The sequence below is a fragment of the Vombatus ursinus genome, unplaced genomic scaffold, assembly GCF_900497805.2.
Source record: "Vombatus ursinus unplaced genomic scaffold, bare-nosed wombat genome assembly UNPS02000546.1, whole genome shotgun sequence".
NCBI classification, from domain to species: Eukaryota; Metazoa; Chordata; class Mammalia; order Diprotodontia; family Vombatidae; genus Vombatus; species Vombatus ursinus.
This window is the reverse complement of record NW_020940324.1, coordinates 735,234-756,469: the sequence shown is the minus strand read 5'-3', so window position 1 is coordinate 756,469 and position 21,236 is coordinate 735,234. Positions and strand designations below refer to the sequence as shown.

The window sequence follows — 21,236 nt, the reverse complement described above, 5'->3', positions numbered from 1 at the left end:
ACCCTCCCCTTGCCTCAGTTTCCTCATCCGCAAAATGAGGGCTTTGAACCAGATGACCTTTAAATTCTTCTCTAGATCTCCGATTCAGAGGTGAGATCTGAGGGGCTTTACAAAGAAATGAAGGTGAAATACCTGAAGGTCACTTCAGTTTATTTTGGAGGACGCCTGAAGCGTGCACAAGCTCACATCTTCTGACCTACAAGGTGTACGCCTCCCGGCCCCGCCCGTGGGCGGCCACTCTGTCACGTGACACGCCTCCCTCTCGCCCCTCCCCACCGGCCCCGCCCGTTCTCCAGAGTCCTAGGCCTGAGCTGGAAGGTGATTAGTTGTCAGAGGCCCGGCGCGTGCGGGGGGAGGGGCTACGGACGCGAGCCCGACGGCGTCCGCGTTCCCGGGCGGCGCCCCTCATTTCCCTCCGTCACCACGTTCCGCGCGTGCGCCCCCGAGCCTCTCTTCCGCGGGCTCTTATAGCGGCGGCCGGGACCCTGGAGAGGTCGAGTGACCGAGCGAGCTAGCGAACGAAGGCCTGGGTCGGCCGCTCGAAGACCTCGGGACACCGACGCCGCGACATGGGGGCCCCGCTGCTGTGGCTGCTGGCGGCCGTGCTGCTCTGCGCTCGGGCCGCCTCCGGAAACGGTGAGTGGGTCCGGGGCCGCCGGAGGCCCCCACGGCCCGGGCTCGGGGACCGTTGGGGGTTGAGGGGACCCAAGGTGGGCCCAGGGTGGAGGCAGCTAGGGCTCGGGGTGAGGGATGCGGGCTGAGGAACTGAGGCTCTGGGGACCCCGCGGGAGGGGCGCAGGCTGGAGGATTGAGGTTCCGAGCATTGGGGGGGAGGATCGCGGACTGAGAGTCTGAGGCTCCAGGGGGTCCGGGGGAAAAGGTGCAGACTGGGGGCCTTAGGCTCTAGGGGTCCTGGAGGGAGGAGCGTGGGCCCAGGCTGAAGCTCGGATGGTCCGGGAGGGGGAGGGGTGCAAACTGGGGAGCCTGAGGCTCAAGGGATGCTGGGGGAAGGGGTGCAGGCTGGAGGTCTGAGGCTCAAAAGATGGGGGGTCGTGGGCTGGGGGCCTGAGGATCCAGGGAGAGAGGTGCAGACTGGGGGCATGAAGCTCCAGGAGTCCTGGAGGGAGAGGAGGAGCGCGGACTAGGACAGCTACGGTCGAGAGTGAAGGGCCCCCCGAATTGAGGACAGATGGGGGAGACCAGGCCCCGGGGCAGGGTACCTGGGTAGGGGGGCGGGTTGAGGCCATGGCCGGGAAGAGCTCGGGACCTGGGGGATGAGGAGGGGGCTGCAGATTAGGGGCCCAGTATGGGTGAAGCGGGAAGGATTAGGGACCTGAGGGGGAGGACCTCGTGGGGGTCTCGGAGGGGAGAAGGGGTGGCTGAGGGGGAGGATTTTGCCTGGCACCTGGCTGGTGGTGGTGGGGATGGAAATGAAGTGTGTCCCTGTGGCTAGAGGAATGGGGGAGGGCTTGGGGCCTCCCTTGGGTGGGCGCATTTGGGATTTAGGTAAGGTTGGGAAAACTCTGTTTGAAGGCAGCCTCACCAGGCTTTTAGGGAAGGATCTCTGACTCACATCCCGTTTAGCAACTAAAGCCTGTCTCTCCAGGGCTCTTTATATTTTAAACTATCACTGGGGTCCATTTGTACTCAGTTTAGGCCAGAGCTCTCTGTCCGTCATGTTACATATGGGGGTAAATATTCGTGTAAAGGTAGAAAATAAATATCTTTCCCTTCCTCTGGTTCTAGATTAAGGCAATATGGCAACAAAAATTTTACCTACAGTGGGTTTGTGGGCTTATTGTTCTCAATTCTGGTTAGAAATTCAGCTTGGCTGCCATTCACTAGGGGAAGAGTTTTGAAAAAGGTGAGATAGGCTTCAATGTAAGATTTTTCCCCTCTGAAGTTTAAAGACAATTTATTTTGTCATGAATGATGGCTAATAATAGCATACACGTGTTGTGTGCCCATATGGAAGAGATCAAAGATTTGGATTATAGCTATATAGCCCTTGAGGGTTTTTCATGAAGCCCTTTTTCTGCAGCTATGAATTGCCAGTGTTACTGATCCTATTTTAGGGATGAAGAAAACTGAATCTGAAGGGAGGGGTGATTTGTTCAAGGTCATATAACTAGTAGATGTTGGGACTGGGAAATTTCTGCCTTCCACTTAAATGTTCTTACCACAACACTATGCTGTAATTTCTGTGTTTCTATTTTAAATTTAATATTCTAATTATTACTGTGTTTCTAATTATTTTTTCACTCAACTCCTTTTCTCCTTATCATAATTAAAAACTATTTCAATGCTCCCTGCACTGGACACTTGTGAACCAAGAGATCAACAAAAATGTTGAACCTTTATTCTCTTTTGTATTGTAGCCCTGGGAACAAAGAAAAGCTTTCACATGATAGAAGTTTTGCTTGTGTACTGAATTCATTCATTTTTAACTTTTCTTTAGGTTGTGTTATTTTTGCCACATGGATTTGTTTTCAATTAAATTATATTTTTTCAGTTATCAAGCATTTATCCCCCCATCTCTTCAAGAAAAAAAAGTTTTATAACTTTGTAACATGAGCATAGTCAAGCAAAACAAATTCTTATATTGTCCATGTTCAATTCTGCATATCAGTCTATCATCTCTCTGTCAGGAGGTGGGTAACATTCTTCGTGATTGGTTTTCTGAAGTCATGGTTAATCATTGTCTTGAATAGAGTTCTTAAATCTTTCAAGGTTTTCTTAGGTGTAATAATGATGTTATATAGTATAAATTGTTCTCCTGGTTCTTCCCACTTCACTCTACATCATTTCAGATAAGTCTTCTTTGCAGGTTTTTCCAAAACTGGCTCTTCATTTCTCACAGCATAGCAGCATGCTATTACATGAACATAGTATAATTTGTTCAGCCATTCGCCAGTTGATGGCCACCCCTGAATTTCCAGCTTTTTGCCACTACCAAAAGCTGCTATAAATATATCCTGCTTCTTTAGTCTATTTGAATGACTCATGTTTTGTGCCATGGTCAGACAGTTTGGTTGCACATTCAGGAAAGAGCAAAAAAGTTATCATTCCATTAGGAAATTTTTCTCCCTGTGAGTTGGTTCATCTGCTTTCTATTCCCTTCCTCACCTCAGGGAAAATTGAAATTTAGTCCACTTAATTTTTTTGTGGGGGGTGGGGAAGGAGAGCTGCTTCAGTGTGCTCCCTTGCTGTGCTCAGATAACTTGAATCAGTTTGGTTTTTCTTGCAATCACTGAGATACCAAAGAAGAAAATTTCTTGACCCAGATTATCGATCTTGGCATTTTTTTGTTTGTTTTTTGCCCTAATCTTGGAATGTAGTCAACTCCTAGTTTTCTTTAGGTGAATTATCCACCTTATCTACAAAGAACTATAGAATAAAAATCTAGAGGGGATCTTAGATGTCATTTTGTCCAAGTAGACCCCCTTGCTGGCTGTTCTCTTGACTTTGGCTGCCAGATTCTTCCACATGGTTTGATGTCTCACATTCCTTCTGCTATGGGAGCTTATGGGGAGAGGGCCAGAATGGGGTTGTTAAATATGTCATTTTTAAAGCTTCTTTTATCCTCACATCTGGCTCCATTAGTATAGATAATTTAGCTGGTTATCTAGGAAGAAGCCAAAGTATTCTATCTGAAAGCTGCAGGATGTGTGCTACAAGGCAGCAGAGGAGGTAGAGGTCGGCTTGTTCCCCCCACCTGTTGTGGGCTATCTCAGTTTAATTTTGGTTACAGTCCAAACTCTCTGGGTTCTTTTTTCCCCTGGAGCAGGTAGTGTCTGTTTTTAGGTGGAGGTGACTTTACTTAGGAGTCTTTCAGGTCATGTGATTTTCTTAGGGCAGAGAATCAACTGGCTGTAGTAGTTTTAACTGTTAGACTGATTTTGGAAAGAAATTTTACACATTCCTAGTGCTCCTAGTTGCTGGGGAACTTCATACCCTTTGTACTCTGTTCACATTATCCAGGCTGTAGCTGTATACTATTTGAGTTGTTGGCAGTGATTTATTGCTTCAGGGCACCTGTAAAGCCAGGTTTAGATCATTGTACATTCTTGCTAAATAGTGATAAATGGTGTGCAATACTTCCTACAGATTTCTCAAATTTTCATATGTAGTTTCCATAATATCTTAGGTTAAAAGTGGTTTTTATTTAGTTGATGATAAACATAACTCCCTCATTTTATAGGTGAGAAAATGTAAGCTGGGAATTTTTACGACTTGCCAAAGATCATATGATGAGTTAGTGAAAGAGCTAGGGTTAGAACCCAGGATTGTATTAGTTCAAAGCATTTGTTAAGCACCTACCATGTGCCAGGCACTATGCTAAGTGCTAGAGAGACGAAGGAAAGGCAAAAGACAGTACCTGCCCTCGAGGAGCTCCCAGTCTAATTGGGAGACAGCATGTAAACAACTTGGGGGTAATCTCAGAGGGAAGATACTCAAATTAATGAAGACCTGGAAAGGCTTCTTGCAGAAGGTGGGATTTTAGCTAAGATGTGAAGGAAGCAGAAGGCTGAGATGAGGAATAGAAGTGGTGGGGAAGGAATATGCAGTGATTAAGTGTGGACCAGGCACTTTGCTAAGTGTTTTACAAATACCATCTCATTTGATCCTCACAGCATCCCTTTGAGGGAGGTAGATGAGGAGGAAGAGCTTTCCCAGCATGGAGACAGCCAGTGAAAACCCACAGAGTGTGGAGGTGTTCCAGGAATAGCAAGGAGGCTGCTGTCGTCACTGGATTGTAGATTATGAGGAGGTGGTGGTGGGTAGGTGTGGAGGATAAGGTGTAAGAAGACTGGAAAGGTAAGAAGGGGCCAGATTAAGTAGGGCTTAAAAGGCAGGGGATTTTATTTGATTCTGTAGGTGATAGGGAGCCATTGGGATTTTGTGAATAGGGGGTGACATGGTCAGACCTGCATTTTATTTAGGAAGACCATTTTGATAGCTGAGGGGAAGCAGGACTGGAATGGGGGAACACTGGAGGCAGCCAGACCAGCCAGCAGGCTAGTGCAGTAGTCCAGGTATGAGGTGACAAAAGCCCGCACCAAGTGAGGGCAGTGTCAGAGGAGAGAAGGGGGAGGATGAGATACTACACAATGGTAAAATTAAAAAGCACCTAGGACACCTAGAAGCAGTGCAGCATTCTCTGTTGGGAATGAAACATTACAATTGTTTCTTCAAAGGGATACTTTCTTTAAAGGGCCACATCCAGTTGCTTTTCATTTCTGGTATTTCGTTTACTTTCCAAAGCTTGCACAGAAGTAGCTCAGGTCCTTTTCAGACCAAGGCACAACTAGGCAGCTGGTAGTGAAATAGATAATCCAGTGCTGGGCTTGGAGACAGGAAGACCCAAGTTCAGATATGACCTCAGGCACTGACTAACTTGGGCAAGTCACTTCACCTATTTGCCTCATTTTTATCAATTGTAAAATGGAGGTCATAATAGCACCTACCTCCCAGGGTTGTTGTGAGGCCAGGATGAGATACTAATTGTAAAGTGCTTAGCCCAGTGCCTGGCACATAGTAGGTGCTATATAAATGCCAGTTATTATTAAATGGTTGAGAACCAGACTAGTATTAATATGCTAACAGGTGCTAGCTGCTCCACAGAGACTGTCACAAAGTCTCTCGGTTCATTTGGAATGAAATATGTGAAAGGCTTAAAGACTTGATTCTCTTAAACCTTTGAGTATTCACTTTGCAGAATGTAGCTTACATACTACCAGACCCTTTCCCACCCATACAAGTGTTTGGACCGGCTCACCTGTATGTATGTGAGGTGGAGTATCACTGAAGTCCTCTGATAATTATGCTACATGTTACCCTTCTAGCCTTTATTCCCCTTCACACACTCTCAACTGGACTACTTGCCGTACCTTGATCTCATTCCATTGCCCTCTAATGCGTATTCCTTTGCTCATCCTGCTGTACCCCAGGCCTGGAACAGATGACTTGCTTTCCTTAGCTTTCCTCTCCAGCCTCTTCATAAACCAACACCAAAAACAAATCACATGCTGAAATCCTGAAGCCTTAGCATTTTTAAGGCCCAATTCTAGTGCCCCCTCCTCAGTGAAGCTTTCCTTACTTCCTTCTTCTTTTTCCATGCTCCACCCCAAGCTGAAAATGATCCCTTCCTCCTCAGTTATCCTATTACATGTAGCTTTGATCCCGTTTTGATTTATCACATTCTAATTGGTATCCTGCTTCTTTCCTGTTAGCTCAGAAGGAAGAGACCATATTTTATTCATCTTTATTGTATTCTGAGAGGCAAATAGAGTGTACTGCATGTAGTGGGTATTTACTGTTTATTTAATTGAACTGAATACCAGCTTAACATTTGGTTTCTTTCCCATGGAGCTATAAAATCCATAATCAGTTATGTGTCTATGGCTCAGTCAGGATTCATCCAGTTTTGTGACTAGAGGCTACATTCTTTGGAAGGAATAAAAGAAAAGGAAAATGAGCTTAAGAACCACATTTATGCTTAGCCCAGACAATGAATGGCTCCCTCTGAGAACATAGATCTCTTCAGCCTTGTCAGCTGTTACACAAAGTTTATAAGCTCAATCCCTCTGATGAACAGTGGCTTTGCATCTTAGGATTCCTGGTAGGCTGCCGTTAGCCTTTAGGGCTGTACTTCCTGGATGGGACTTGGAACACTACGTGCATATACACTATTGATTTTGCAGTTTCTGAAGATTTTAGTTCCTTCTGAGATGTTTGAGTTGAAATGAGGTGAGATGATTGTTTTGTTTTAGTGGCACCATTAGAAATTCTCAGACCCAACCAACTCTTTAAGGATTCCGAAATTCTTTTGACTTCTGAATTAATGTCAGCTGTTGTTTTCAGATGAGTTCCTGGGTGTCCAAGTCCCTTGAAAGAGAATGTGTTGGTCAGTCATTGTGTTGCTAATAAGCCCTAGACTGATAGTCAGGAGCTCTGAGTTCTGGCTTTGTCTTTACAAATAAGTGACCACGTGACCTTTAGCAAATCCTGTGCTCTCTCTCAGGAGCCTGCCTTGGAAGCAGCAGGGGCTGGTGGTGGGCTGGCTTAGGAGGACAGTGAAGCTTGATGTTTTTGTCCAATACTTAATTGGAACATCTGTTAATGGCTGTTGGATTGATGTGAATTACTACATCTGGCCAGGTACCAAGTTTGTATTTTGTGCTTTAGCTTTGCTAGGTTTTCTATTTCAAAGAAAGAGTTCTTTATCTTTTCTGGATTTTGTTACCTTCAGCAAAAAAAAAAAAGTGATTGGTTTAGAAAGATTTGAGTACTTGAGCTTTCTTTACTTGTAAGCTGCATCTTGGACAGTAGGAAACATTTATTTGCTGCAATTGTGATCACAAGAAGAAACCTGGATCTTTTTTAGTACCTGCCAGGAGCTGACATAATTAGAGATACTAGTGACCTGTAGGTAATATTTGCCTTATATGATGTTTTTAGAAATCTAGTTTGATAGTTTGTGAAACTAAGAACTTCTGTTCTGAACTTCAACACTTTCCCTCCTATCCTGTGTTTTTTTCTTTCCTCCTCTACCCCCCAACCCACACCCCACCGGTGGATAGATGAAAACAGACAGCAACTGCAGTAATAAAGACAGCCAATGTGAAGCTGCTGCTTTTTCATGTTTGTAGTCATTTGTCTTTCTAAACTATGTTACTCACAGAAACTTCTTCAAGAGTATGTTCCCTAGTTAGGGAAATGCCTTCTATTGTTTGCATTGTATCCTGTTCTTGAGAATACATTAATCTTTGTCACTTTGTGAGAAGGCTCACTCAGATTATTTATTCTTTATTTATAAAATATAGCAACACTTGATTCAGCTGAATTTGCTAAATGATAAGCAACTTTTGAATATCAAAATAGTGGATAGCTAAGAAGCAAAAATGGTTGTGTGCAACCAAAATAGTAGTGATAGTCCACGTTTCTAGCCTGTTTTGCGATTATGATATGCCTGTAGAAGTTGTTGATCCTTCACCTCTCTGTGAGGCAGGCAGGACAACTAGAGCTCTCATTTTAGAGATGAAGAACTAAGCCTCAGGAGCAAAGTGACTTGCCTAAAGTCCCACAGCTGGGAAGTGAAAAACTGGGGCTTGGACCCAGCTCTCCTGGGTTCTCATTCCACTGCCCTTTCTTCTCTGTCACACTGCTTTTTAGAAAGAATGACTATTGCCAACAAAAGTTTTTGTTTTAAAATGGAGACTATGTTAATCCTCCAGTTCATCCACTCATAATTTATGAGAATTAAGGACAGGGATGCAGGTATTCACCAGGCCGGGGAATTTCCAAATACTTTTGAAGCATGGGAAGTACCATTCCTTTGCCATCATTAGTGTGGGTAACTGGCTTTAGAGAAGAAAGCTAATGCTTTCTTAGATTTATATTTGTTTGGTTTTGTGGTTTTTTTTTTGTTTTTTTTTTACTTTTAAACTAACATTTGCACTAATACTCTCCAACTCATAGCTGGCTTTATAAAATCACCACTATCCAAAAAGAAATTGGTGGAGGACAGTGTGGAATTACACTGTGAGGCAATTGGCAGCCCCATCCCAGAGATCCAGTGGTGGTTTGAAGGAAACGAACCTAATGAGACCTACTCCCAGCTGTGGGATGGTGCTCGGCAGGACCGCGTCAGAATCCATGCCACCTACAATGAGCATTCTACCAGTACTGTCTTCATCTCTAACCTCACAATCAGCGACTCTGGCACATATGAGTGTCGGGCCAGCAACGACCCTGACCGCAACCACTTGTCGAAGAGTCCCAAAATCAAGTGGGTTCGTTCCCAAGCAAACGTAATTGTCATCGAACGTGAGTGGCTGGGCTGAAGCACTTGACCAGACTCCACATTCTTTGGATGTCTGAAGTTTGCAGTGCACCACCTCCCACCTGTGCCCTGTGGCTTTCTGGCCCATTGTCCCTCCTCACTTCCCTGCTTTGGCTTTGTAGACCTGAGAAACTTCTTTCCTTCTGTGACTCTCCCTCTCATTCCCTTACCACTGAGGCCCTGCTCAAAAAGGGTTGTGTGACTTTGATATAAAATGCTCTCTGACCATCTTGTGCTGGATTCCAAAGGCCTAGAACTGTTCCATGCCTCAAGTTGTCCTGTTCTGTGTTTGCAGATTCAGAGTCTTGATTCTGTTTAAGGGCTTTGTTTTAACTATTACCAGCAAACTAGTCCTTCCGTTTTTTCTTCTATGAATACTCTGCCTTGCATTCAGAGGAATCCTGCCTTTTTCCAGATGATCCAACCATTTTTGAAATGGCCATTTCTATGTTACTCAAGTAGATCATAGTTCTTGGTGTTGTGAACCAACCTTGCATACAGAGCTGAAAGTCTGAGTTTTGAAGTAGGAGGGTTTTCCCAATATTGGATCTACTCTAAAAATAGGTTACTGCTTTGGGAACACTGTACTCTTTGAATTATATTTGATTTCCTAAGACAGCTTTTTAACATTCAAAGCTGTTGCAGCCAAATGATTTAAAATGTTCCTTGGCTGATAGTGCAAACCCAGTTGCACAGTATAGTGGAGCTGTGCCAGGTGATCAAAACAAAGAACATTTTTCAGCCCTGTATGAACAGTTCGTTGGGTGGTACCAGGGTGACCTGGGCATAATAGGAGGGTAGACTTGTGTATGTCATGGCAGTTATTTGTTTGTGGGGAGAATTTCGGCTTCTTGAGGATGTTTTTCAAAAAATTTTTATTTATTCCTTAAAAATAACTTTTAGTAATAATTAGAACTGATATCGATTTAATGCTTCAAGGTTTGTGAAGTGCTTTACGTATACCTAATTTGATCAACACAATCCTTTGAGGCCCTTCTGACAGCTGGTGTCACCATCATTTTACAGATGTGGAGGAAGCCAAAGCCCATTTTCATGTTAGCCTAATTTTAAAGGTTTCTGAGGCTGAAGTAAAAATAAAGTCATGAATGTGTAACTATTAACCTATTGCTCACAAGGATGTATTTGTTTATTAGAGGTAAAGTGTCTTCCTGCAGAAAGGACTCAAATTTATTTTGGGATTAAAATCAGTTAACTTTTCCTTGAGAATATGCCTGTTATGAGAATGGCTAGGAATGCAACCTGCCTATGTAAAAAATAGTTTTTTAATATAGTCTCTACTCAAAACTTTGGTCTCTAGGCTTCAACAATGAAGCCTGTACCCCTATAAAGTAGAAAACTATAAAAAATTAATGGGGGATAAGAAGGTAAGAATGAAAGTGGGGAGAGAATTTTAAAAAAAAAATCTGAATTTGACTAGATGATGGCTTTCCCCCAATCCTTTTGTTATTTATTTATTTATTTATTTTTTACTAACTTTGTCCTTTTCTTTTGTAAAAATGTAGGAAGCACTGTTTTGACGGCAATAGAAGTGTCTGGCCATAGCACACGCCTGACCTGTAGATTGAGTCAAGCTTCAACTCAAATTCAGGGTCATCGTTGGCTGAAGGGTGGCAAGGTGTTGAAAGAGGATACATCAGATAGTACGGTCACAGAATATGAGTAAGTTTTTCTTAAAATTAATCTTGTTACAGAAATAGTATTTCTCTATTGTGTTTTTTTCAGATATCACAAGGGCTACAGCAAGATTTTTTTTTTTTATTTTTAATGAATATCTTTAAAACCCTCCAAAATACCTATCCCTAAACCCTCTAAATTCATCATCCATCATATGTACTAAGGTAAGGAGGAATGTGTGACTGGGTGGGAGTTGAGGCTGTTGAGTGAGGAAATGAATTGAGATTGGGAGGCCAGGGAACTAGGGAATTTCTTGGCTTCCAGAAGCACAGTAACACCAGCCCGTCAACCAAATCCATACTTGGAAAAGCCAGTGTTTTGTTTTAACAGATCAGCTTAAGCCACCCTGCCTAGTCTTTTCGAACCTTAAGCAATTTCGGTCAGTTTTTAATAAGCTCCCACTAGGTGCAAGCACTCTTAGACACTGAGGAAGATTCAAGGTTTGACTAGAGTTTCTGCTCTTTAGCTCAGGGGTTCAGGGCCTGAAGACATGAAAAGACATACAAGTTTTATTATATGTGATTATAATAAAACTTCAGCCAGATCATAAACTATATATAGAAAAAGCCCAGAATTCCCTGAGTAGACCACATGAGGAGGATTTTAGAAAGAAGGATTGACATTGATTGACTTGAACAGTGTCCAGTTGAAACAGAGAGATCTGAATGCTGTGCTCCTTGAAAGGAGGTAGCATTCTGTCTTTATAAAGAGCCGGTATGACTTCATCAAGAAAAGGTGGTGCCAGACTGACCTCCATTTCTGTTTTTGCCAAGATCAGAGTAGCATTAATAATTATAATCGTATACTTTTAAGGTTTGCAAAGTGTGGGGGGGGGGGGGTGTGGGTGGGTGTGGATAGAGATAGGTTAAGTGACTTGCCCAAGGTCACATAGCTAGCAAGCATCTGAGCCCAGATTCTATCCATTCCTCTTTCTAGCCACTGTGTAGATCTGAGTTATCTAGGTTTGAACAAAGGCCCTACCAGTCTGTCCAGCTATTCTTGTGGATGGGGTAGAGATGGAAGCTAGACAATAATGTAGTGAAGTAAAATTGGAACTAGTTGAACTGCTGGACCTAAAGAAGAGTCATTAGTAATTGATGTCTGCTTGAGCAACATGGCCCAGGAATCATGACTCTGACTATCAGTGATTTGGATAAAGGTGTAGATGACATGCTTATCAAATTTGTAATGACAAAGCTAGGAGTATGAATGGGGATTCCAAAAGATTGATGGTGGGGGTTCTTTACTTGGGGTCATTGGACCTTTAAGGAGTTTGTAGATAGATTTAAAGTAAATTTAATGGGGGGGGGTGACATGTTTGTTTTCACAAACCTCTAACTGAAATTGAGCATTTTCTTTAGTTATGAATATAAGGAAATGGTTTTACTAGGCTGTCCAAAAAAGGGTTAAGAACTCATGTGGTAGAATTTGGGATTGAATCTAATGAAATGTAATAGGAATTGTTTCAAATCTAGGAAAGAGTTGTTTTTGTCTTTTTGATAGTTGAACACCAGATAAGGTAGATGTGGCTAGACCACGGTTTGTCCAGGAAAAGATCTGGAGGTTTTTAAGTGAACTGACTGCAACTTCAGGGAGTCAGTAGTGTGATAATGGCGATCAAAAAGGCTGTATTTTTAGGCTATGTTGACAGTCATCATATCCCTGACAAGGAAACAAGTGATCTCACTATGTTAAAGACAGACCACCTCTGGAATATTGTGTTCATTCCTGGCAGCCCCATTTTAAGAGGACTTTGGTAAGCTGCAGGAGCAACCGAGATAGTGAAGAGTCTAGAGATCATACCATATGAAGGCTGGTTGAAGGAATTGGGCATATTTAACCTAGAAAAGAAAAAGACTTAGGGTTGACCTGAGAGTTGTTTTCAGGTATTTGGAGGGCTGTGTTACAGCAGAGAGATTAGACTTGTTTGAGCTAGGAACAATGGGGAGAAACTGCCAAGAAGCAAATCAGTTCCAACTATACAAAAGAATGGTTTGCCTTAGGACACAGTGGTTTCACTCTCACCGAGGTCTTCAAGCAAAGGTGGACGAGTCCTTACTGGGGGTGGTATAGAGTACATGCTTGTTCTGATACCAATAGGAGATGGGCTTATGAAGTCCCTTCCATCGGAGATTCTGTGTCCTGGCCCTGCTTCCTATTTTAAAATTGGGACAGAGAATCAATGACTCATTGCTGAAAGTCAGTGTTTACTATGGTAAGCTCCATCGGTATCCTCAGAGGTCATTTGATCCAATTAGCCTTCTGCCTCAGGTAAGGGTCACTTCCATAGGTGATTCTTATCCAGTCTTTGCTAGACTACTTCAGTAGTGGTGAGGTCAGTCTTTCAATAGTCTGTCCTTCCTATTTTATTTGATCTATACCGATCAATTCTCTTTCCCAATGAAGCTCCCCCTTGCATTTGTCCTGATCCTGGTTTCTCTAGTTGTACAGAACGGGTTTTTCCTTTGAGCAACCCTCTGGATGTTTGAAGACCACAGATGTGTTCTCCCAGGTATGCTCATTTCTGTGTTAAGTATGCCTGGTTTCTTTAACTGTTCCTCATAGAATATGGTTGAACATTCCTTCCACATTCCAGCTTCTCTATCGGTATCGTTCTAGAGCTTTACTGTTTTCTAGAGATTTACTTTTAATCACCTGGAGGGATGTGAGCCTCATATGTCCACATGTCTTTTCTAAGATGCTAAGAAATGTGCGGTTTAACACAGCTTGTCATATAGTTAGTCGCCTGCTGAGTGCCCTCTTGCTGTTTCTTTCAGCCGAGGGCCTTGCCTCTTACTTTACTGAGAAAATATAAGCCATTTGCCATGAGTTTCCTCTTTTCTCCTTTTCTCGTAAGCTCTGGATATCATCCCTAACTCTTCACTACATTATCTTATGAGGTCCTCATCTCTTCACTGAGGCAAACCCTTCTTACAAGCACCTTAATCCCTTCCATTTCTGTCTTCTCCAGTAAATTGCCTCCATACCATTGGTTCTCTCTGTAATTTCCACTTTCTCACCATCTGCCCAGGTCTCTTTCATCCTTAAAGAATATCTTTATCTGACTTTCCCATCCCCTTTTGCTGTCATCCTACATCTCTCCTCTTATGTCTGCACTGTGCCTCTGCTTCCTCTTCTAAACCCTCTGCAAATCGAGCTGACCTCCAGCCTCATCACTCGGCTGAACCTCCCTTGTCCAAAGTGACCAGCGAGCTCTTTAATTGCCGAATCTCAGGACCTCTGCAGCGTTTGACGCTCTTGACTGCCCTCTTCCTGGATTCTTCCTCTTCTTTGGGTTTTCGTGATGTTGGTCTCTCTCTATTCTTGTACCTGACTGTTCCCTTTTAGTTCCCTTTTAGGACACAGCAGTACAATGGAAAACACACTGGTTCTGAAGCCAGAGGTCCTGGATTCAGATATCACATTTGACACTTTGTACTCCTGCCTGTGTTACCTTGGGCAAGTCACGGCCTCCTTTGGCCTCAGTTTCCTCACCTGTCCACTGAAGGGTTTAGATGAGATGGCCTCTGAAACCCCTTCTGGCTCCAACTCTGGATCTCAGTTCTTGTGATCTTTGCTGGATTATCATCTGTATCACACTAAGAAGCTTCTGTTCTGAGCCCTCTTCTCTTTTTGCAGTTGACCTTATTAACTCCTGTGGGTTTTAATTATCGTTTCTACACAGATGACTGTTTCCAGCCCTAGTCTCTATTCCGAGTGTCTGTTCCTCATTACCAGCTACCTGTTGGGCAGTTCTTACTGGTTGTCCCATCAGCATCTTGAATTCAACCTATCCCAAACTGAACTGATTATCTTTTCATTGATCCTATCCTATTCTGAACTTCCTGTTTCCCTTGAGGGTACCACCAGTCATCCAGGTTCACAACCTGGGTCTCGTCCCTAACTGCTTTCTCTCACTCGATTCTCAGTGCATATTCATTCAGTTGCCAGATCTTTCTGCCTCCACAGGATCTTTTGCAGTCCCCTTCTCTCCACCTTCATGGCTGCCATCTTAGGTTAGTCACCTTGTACCTGGATTGTTTAAGTTAGCCTTCTAATGAGTCTTCCTGCCTCAAGTCTCCTCTCCCACCCATCCTCCACGTGGTTGCCAAATAACTTTCCTCAAGTGTAGGCCTGCCCATGCCTCTCCCTTGCCCACTAAAATTCAGAGGCTCAGGGGCTCCCTTTTACCTCTAGGAAGAATATAAACTATTTTGTTTGGAATTTAAAGCCTTTTGCAACCTACCTTCCCAGTCTCTTACATCTTATTCCCTTTTATGTGCTCTATGGTCCATCAAACTGGCCTTGCTGTTCTTCATGCTTGTTATTGCATATCCCTCTCTGTGCCTTTGCACTCCTAGTCTCCTCCACTACTTCCTTCTTCCCTCCACCTCTTAGACTTCCTACTCTTGACTTTTCCTAATCTCTTTAGCTGCTAAGGCCCTCACCTTCAAAAATCACATTGTATCAATTTTACATATTTTTATACGTGTGCAGATTGTCTCCCTTGTTAGAGAAAGTTAAACTCATTGAGGTTAAGGACTCTTTCAAAAGTGACAAAAAAGAGAAAAGTGTCTTTGTTTCTCTAATGTTTAGCTTAGTGCTTAGCACAAAGTAGACGCTTAACAAATGGTTATTGATTGATGTAGAAAGGGATTTTGGGTAGGTGGGACAGCCCAAAGAAAGCTTGAAAGCAAATTCTTGAGCTTTAGTTTCTGGTAGTGGAGGAAATTGTAGGAGGTCTCACACCAGAATCCTGCTGTGTTAGTATGGACTTTTGCCATTTGGGGGACTTGTAATATTTTGTCCGTACTACTCTTTGAGGAAATCGGTATTTCCATTTGAATCTCTTATGGTTAACATTCCCAAAAGTGAATAGCTGTTTTGTAGAATGGTGAAAGCTAGGGAATAACTAGCCCATTAAAATAGCATAACAAGCTTCCCTTCTCATTACCGTCAGTTCTAGCTGGTGTTCAGAGCTAAGGCATCATGCCCTTTGTGTAGAGGAGTTGATGGGCCTCATTGCCTCTCCTCCCTCCTCCCATGGCAACAGGGAGGCAAATGAGAATTAAAGTATTTATAACCTGACCTTCTTCCAGTGACCTGACCTCAATTCCTCAGCTGAGTGGCTTTTGGGAAGGGGGCAACATACACATCTGGTAGAATTAATAAACAAATCATTGTGATCACAAAAGATTCAGCCCCCTTTCAGTAAAGGGCCCTGGAATTACAGAATCAGAAGTTTTTTGAAGGTAGCTAGCAAGTACCTTGAGTTCTGTCATGTCAAATGCTATAATAGAAATTATGAGTTTCCCTCGAAATTTAAACGGGAAAGTTTTTGAACAGTCATAGAGAAAAATAACTCTTTAATTCTTCCCTGTCTATAGCAGGTAATGGTAAGAGATTGGTCTTTCATGGAATGAATGAAACAAAGTTTTCTTAGTTTACAGGGCTAGTTAATTAGGTGCATGGCCTATTGGCTTTCCGTCCTGTAGCCCAAGGGAAGTGATTGGAAAGCAGGAGAATAACTGATATTGATATAGCCCTCCAAAGTTGGCAAAACATTTTACATACAGTAATATCCCAGAGGATCTGACAACAACCCTTTGTAGTAGATATTTCTGTTGTGATCTCCATTTTACAGATGAAGAAACTGAGGCTCAGGTCAGCTAGCCTTCTTGCTATTCCCCATATATGACTTTCCATTGCTTCACCAAATGTCTAGCTTCCCTCAAGGCACAGCTTAAGGACTATGTCCTTTTCCTGACACCTTCTCCCCTCCCCCCAAAAAAAATCCACTTTTATTTGGATATATTTGCCTGTACATATAAAATACGCCCCCAAATAGAATATAAAAACCCCTGTGGAGCAAACATTGTTTAATTTTTGTCTTTGTCTTCCCCATGCCTAGCATAGAGTTGGTGAATATCAGAGGCAGGATTTTAAAAGGTCTCTGTTACTCCCAGGCTAGTGCTTTACTGCAGTACTCAAAAGGCAAGGAGTATTGGTGTTCAGTGTATATTATACGGTACACATTTCTACTGTGATAGAAATCTACAGCCTTAGCATGCTGACCCTCTAAGGGATGTTAGAGATTATCTGGTCGAGCTATTGCCTTTTACAGATGAAAACACTAAGGTGTGGACTTCCCCGGGGGATACGGCTAGCTGGTGGCAGACCTGGGATAGAGCTCCACATCTTTTGGCCTTTGCTGTGTTGTTTTCCTTACTTCATATGACTGAGTTTCTTTAGTCTACTGTCTGGATGGGAGGGAAACATGTTCTCAGAAGTACCAGGTTTTTCTGCAAGCAAGGGGATTAAGAGCAACCTAGAATCCTGAACTGTTTGAAATCCTTGAGAAGTGAGGGCATCTTCTAGACCTTCCTGGAGGTTTCTTAATTAGTACAGGAGAGCCTCATAACTGGGTGATATTTTTGGCTTATAATTTGCTTTCTTTTTAGAGTTCCACATAGATTCAACTTTTTTGGTCCTTTAAAAAATGGGGGAATTTGTATCAATTTTAATACTCGGGAACAGTACTGACCAGCTAAACTCTCAATGTCTGTGTCCTTAGAGTTCCACTGTAATTGACTATGGCTGTCTGGTTTTTTGTTTTTCTTGTTGTTTTTACCCTCTTTACCTTATACCTGTTTCTTCTTTCAGGGTTTTGTCAGATGATAAATCTGGGGAGTATCAGTGCGTTTTTCTTCCAGAACTTGCAGGAAAGGCTGATGTCCAAGTAAAAGGTAACATCTGTCAATGGACCATAGCCCGAAGAAAGTAACCATATATGTAAATTTTAATTAACTAAATGTTTATTTATTGGTGATTAAGGGATTGAGAGAATCTTGAAGAAGTCATTAGGGAGCCTATGAGAATGTAATAAATATGATTCTTGAAAGTTATTTCTTCAGAGAATGTTTCAAGTGGATAAATACTGGTATCCTGATGTTTGTAGGGTCCATACTCAATGCCCTTTTGGGTAATCCTTGAGTGTGTGTGTAGCCTTCAGAAAGGCTAGTTCAGCCCACCGGGGCCCACTTTTACACTGAACCTAAGGCTTCCTAGACCTGATACCAAGAAAATAAAGTCAGACCCTCAGAAGACATCAGGAAGACCCTCTGTGAAAATTTGTGCAAACTAGAAAAAAATTTGGAGAATTTTAGAAAAATCATTATGTGCAATGGTGAACATTTCTTGTAGAAAACTGAGTAGGAACTCAAGCTTTTTTCTTTTTCTTAGTAAATAAAAGTATTTTAGAAATAAAGGGCCTGGGGCAGCTAGGTGATGCAGTAGATAGAGCACCGGCCCTGGAGTCAGGAGGACCTGAGTTCAAATCCAACCTCAGATACCTGACACTCACTATCTGTGTGACTCTGGGCGAATCACTTAACCCCAATTGCCTCATCAAAAAAAAAGAAAAAAGAAATAAAAGGATTTATTGTTGGCCATATTAAACTAAAGTAAGTTTGTCTTGTGTATGCTTTTCTACAGGAGGGAATTCTGTAGGAACTGGTTTGCAGATGTTGAAGTTAACTTAGCTAGGTCCAGTAGCGTTCTTTCTTTAGCAGGTAGAAAAACTGACAAGATGTTGTAAGACAATTACACATATAGAGCAATGTGTAAAGCCCTTCTTGATTGAAGAGCTGATTTCTGTAAAGTAAATTCTATTTTCCCATTTATTTTAATTCTGTCAAATATGTTTTTACAAAACCATTAACAGGAAAGGGATTAAGTCTGGCATTTTTGGTATTGTGTATTACAAGTACATTTGCCATTCTGTTATACTATTTTACCTATATAACCTTGTAAAGAACAGAATTATCTTTTGTGAGATTCAAGTGCCATCAGCAGAGAGGTAATTGAAGCCATGGGAGTAAATAAAATTGCCAAGGTAAAAAGTATAAGGAAAAATGGCCAAGGACAAACCCTTAGGGAAACCCCACATTAAAGGTTTGGGAGGAACCAAGGAGAAGTGATCAGAGAAGGAAGCAAGAACCAGGAAATGTGGTCTTTGGTGCTGAGAGAGGAGAGTCTTTCCAGTAGGAGAAGGCAGTCAGCTCTTCTAAAAAAAGAGAATAAGGATGAAGAAAATTGTGATTTTAGTGTAGTTGTAGAATGATGGAGGCAGAAACTCAATGTAAGGTCCCTTCCAACACTACATCTAAGATCTGAGGGACAATTTTGGTAAAGAATTAAGGAGAGATTAGGTAATGAGGAAATAGAGCCTTTTGGTCTAGAAAACTTTTCCAAATTTAGCGGTAAAAGGAGAAGAGATGTCAAATGGACAGGTTAGGAAAGGTGGAGGTAGGAACCAAAAATTTTGGTAGTTGGGAAGAAATTAATGGCAGAAAGATTAAAAGTACATTCACCTACTCTAGTAAAACCCAAAAATTTCGCCAGACTACATAATTGTCAAGAATTTCAATGAAAAAACTTAGTGAATTCTTCTACCTTGGAACTATATAAAGTCAGCCAAAAGCCCTGGACTATAGGAAAGAGAGTTTCCAGAAAAACTACCACTAGTACAGGCAAACAAAAATATGTGTATCCTGCCTGGCTGTGTCCACAAGTAAAAGGACAGAGGACTCTCCCTTCCTACAGAAGCCCTTCAGAGGTCAGCTACTGAGAGTGGCAGTGATCAGTACAGTCACTGTAGCACTCAGAACTGGGACTCCCTGAACCTCAAAGGTCAATTAAGGGCCCAGTCCCAGGAGGTGGAGTTAATTCAGTAACTTGGGTGACAGTTCTAAGTAGGCCTGAGCAACTCACCCAAAAGTACATCAAGAAGCTCAGCCTGACCCTGGCACAAAGCTCAATTCAGGAATGAAGGCTGGAGATAAGCATAAACACAACAAGATATTGGCCATTCTAAAGAATTATAATAGATCCAGAGATACCCCAAAATCTAACCTAGAAGGAAAGAACTTCCCAACAACCTTAAGCAGTGATTCAAAGGAAAAAGAAATTCCCCCCAGGACTACATGAATACTTAGAAGAAATGAGGCAAAAGTTTTAAAAAATAAAAGCTCTGGAGGAAAGAATTAGAAATAGAGCAAATAGCTTAGAACAGAAAATAGTAAATCTTACCCGAGTGACACTTCCAGAAATCATGACTTTTGTGAGATAGTGAGAAATACTAGAACAAATCAAAAGACTAAAACAGTAGGAGAAAATGTGAGATAGCTAATATAAAAAACATCTGACCTGGAAAATAAATCTACAGATAACTTGAGAATCTCTCGATTTACTTAAAAATTCTTTTTAATGCCTGGATACTGTATTTCAAGAAATCATAAACTGAAAATTACTCCGATCTATTAGAGTCAGAGAGCAAGCTAGTCACCTCCTAAAAGAAATTCTAAAACGAAAAGTCCTAGGAATGTCATAGCAAAATCTGGAGTTTCCACATTTAAGAAAAAATACTGCAAACAACTCTAAAGAATTCAAGTACAGTATCAAGGAACTGCAGTCGGTCTCACATCTTGGAATACAAAGTTTCTAAAGGTGGCAAAAGATACAGGCTTACAACCAAGAATAATTTACACGGCCGAGAATCCTACAGGGAGAAAAAACCTTTTACTACTTCATTAAAAGCCATTTAAAGAATTTTTTAATTAAATTTTTAAAAATTTAATGCTTTGGGGGCATTCCTGATGAAAAGAACAGAGCTGACTACTAAGTCTGAAATGGAGATACATGACTTAAGAGAAACCTAGAAAGGTGCATTTATTTGAGCGGGAGCTGTATGAAAGAGAGAAGAAACAACTCTTTCTTTAGAAACCTGTATTGGTTTTTTTTTGTTTTGTTTTGTTTTGTTTTGGTTAGGCAATGGGGTTAAGTGACTTGCCCAGGGTCACACAGCTAGTAAGTGTTATGTGTCTGAGGCCGGATTTGAACTCAGGTCCTCCTGAATCCAGGGCCGGTGCTCTATCCACTGGGCCACCTAGCCACCCCCACAACCTGTATTGTTTTTAAAGGGCATTGATGGAGTTAAATAAAATAGAGGGCCTGGGACTGGATTGATTCTGTTCTGAAAGTTTTAAGATGGGAGGAAAAGGAGTATACCGATTGTAGAAAGGAGGCAAAAGTGGGTGTGTGAAGAGCAAACAAACATGGAGGGTGGGGGGTAAAGGGAAGGTGATGGATCTTTTTGTTTGTCTGTTTTGGCTAGGCAATGGGTTTAAGTGACTTGCCCAGGGTCACACAGCTAGTAAATGTCAAGTGTCTGAGGCCAGATTTGACTTCAGGACTTCCTGACTTCAGGGCAGGTGCTGTATCCTTTTAAAAGACTATAATGAACACTGATTTCATATACAATCCTTGTTGTGATCTGTTTTGTATATGGCAGTGTTCATTATTTAATGTTAAGTTCAAGTAAGTGTGTGTGAGAGAGAGAGTGAGTGTGTGTGTGTGTGTGTGTGTGTGTGTGTGTGTGTGTGTAATGGTTGGACAATTGCTAGACCAAGGTCCTGGAGGAATCAAGGGAATGGAATTGAGCACAGGTCTCTACAGTTAGTCTAGGTGAGTTGTAGAGATAACTATCTACCTCTCTATATGAGTGTGTGGAGACAGTGTTGGGATTGTTGGCAAAAAAGAGAAGAAGTCTTGGGAAAGCTGCTATCCAGAATTAGGAGTAGAGTGGAACTGAATAGCAGTGAGTGCCCAGCCAAGGTTACATACCAAGAATTTGATT

At 42.2% G+C, this 21,236-nt stretch overlaps 1 protein-coding gene across 1 annotated transcript in view; it reads left to right on the top strand.

The window, feature by feature from the left end:
• Nucleotides 1-452: 452 nt before the first annotated feature.
• Nucleotides 453-21,236, top strand: part of BSG (basigin (Ok blood group)) — a 33,164-nt gene continuing 12,380 nt past the window's right edge. The window contains exons 1-3 of the mRNA XM_027859209.1: nt 453-636; nt 10,369-10,525; nt 17,204-17,286. Of these exons, the coding sequence (XP_027715010.1) occupies nt 570-636; nt 10,369-10,525; nt 17,204-17,286 (307 nt within the window). The 5' untranslated portion in view covers nt 453-569. The remainder of the gene's footprint in view (nt 637-10,368; nt 10,526-17,203; nt 17,287-21,236) is intronic.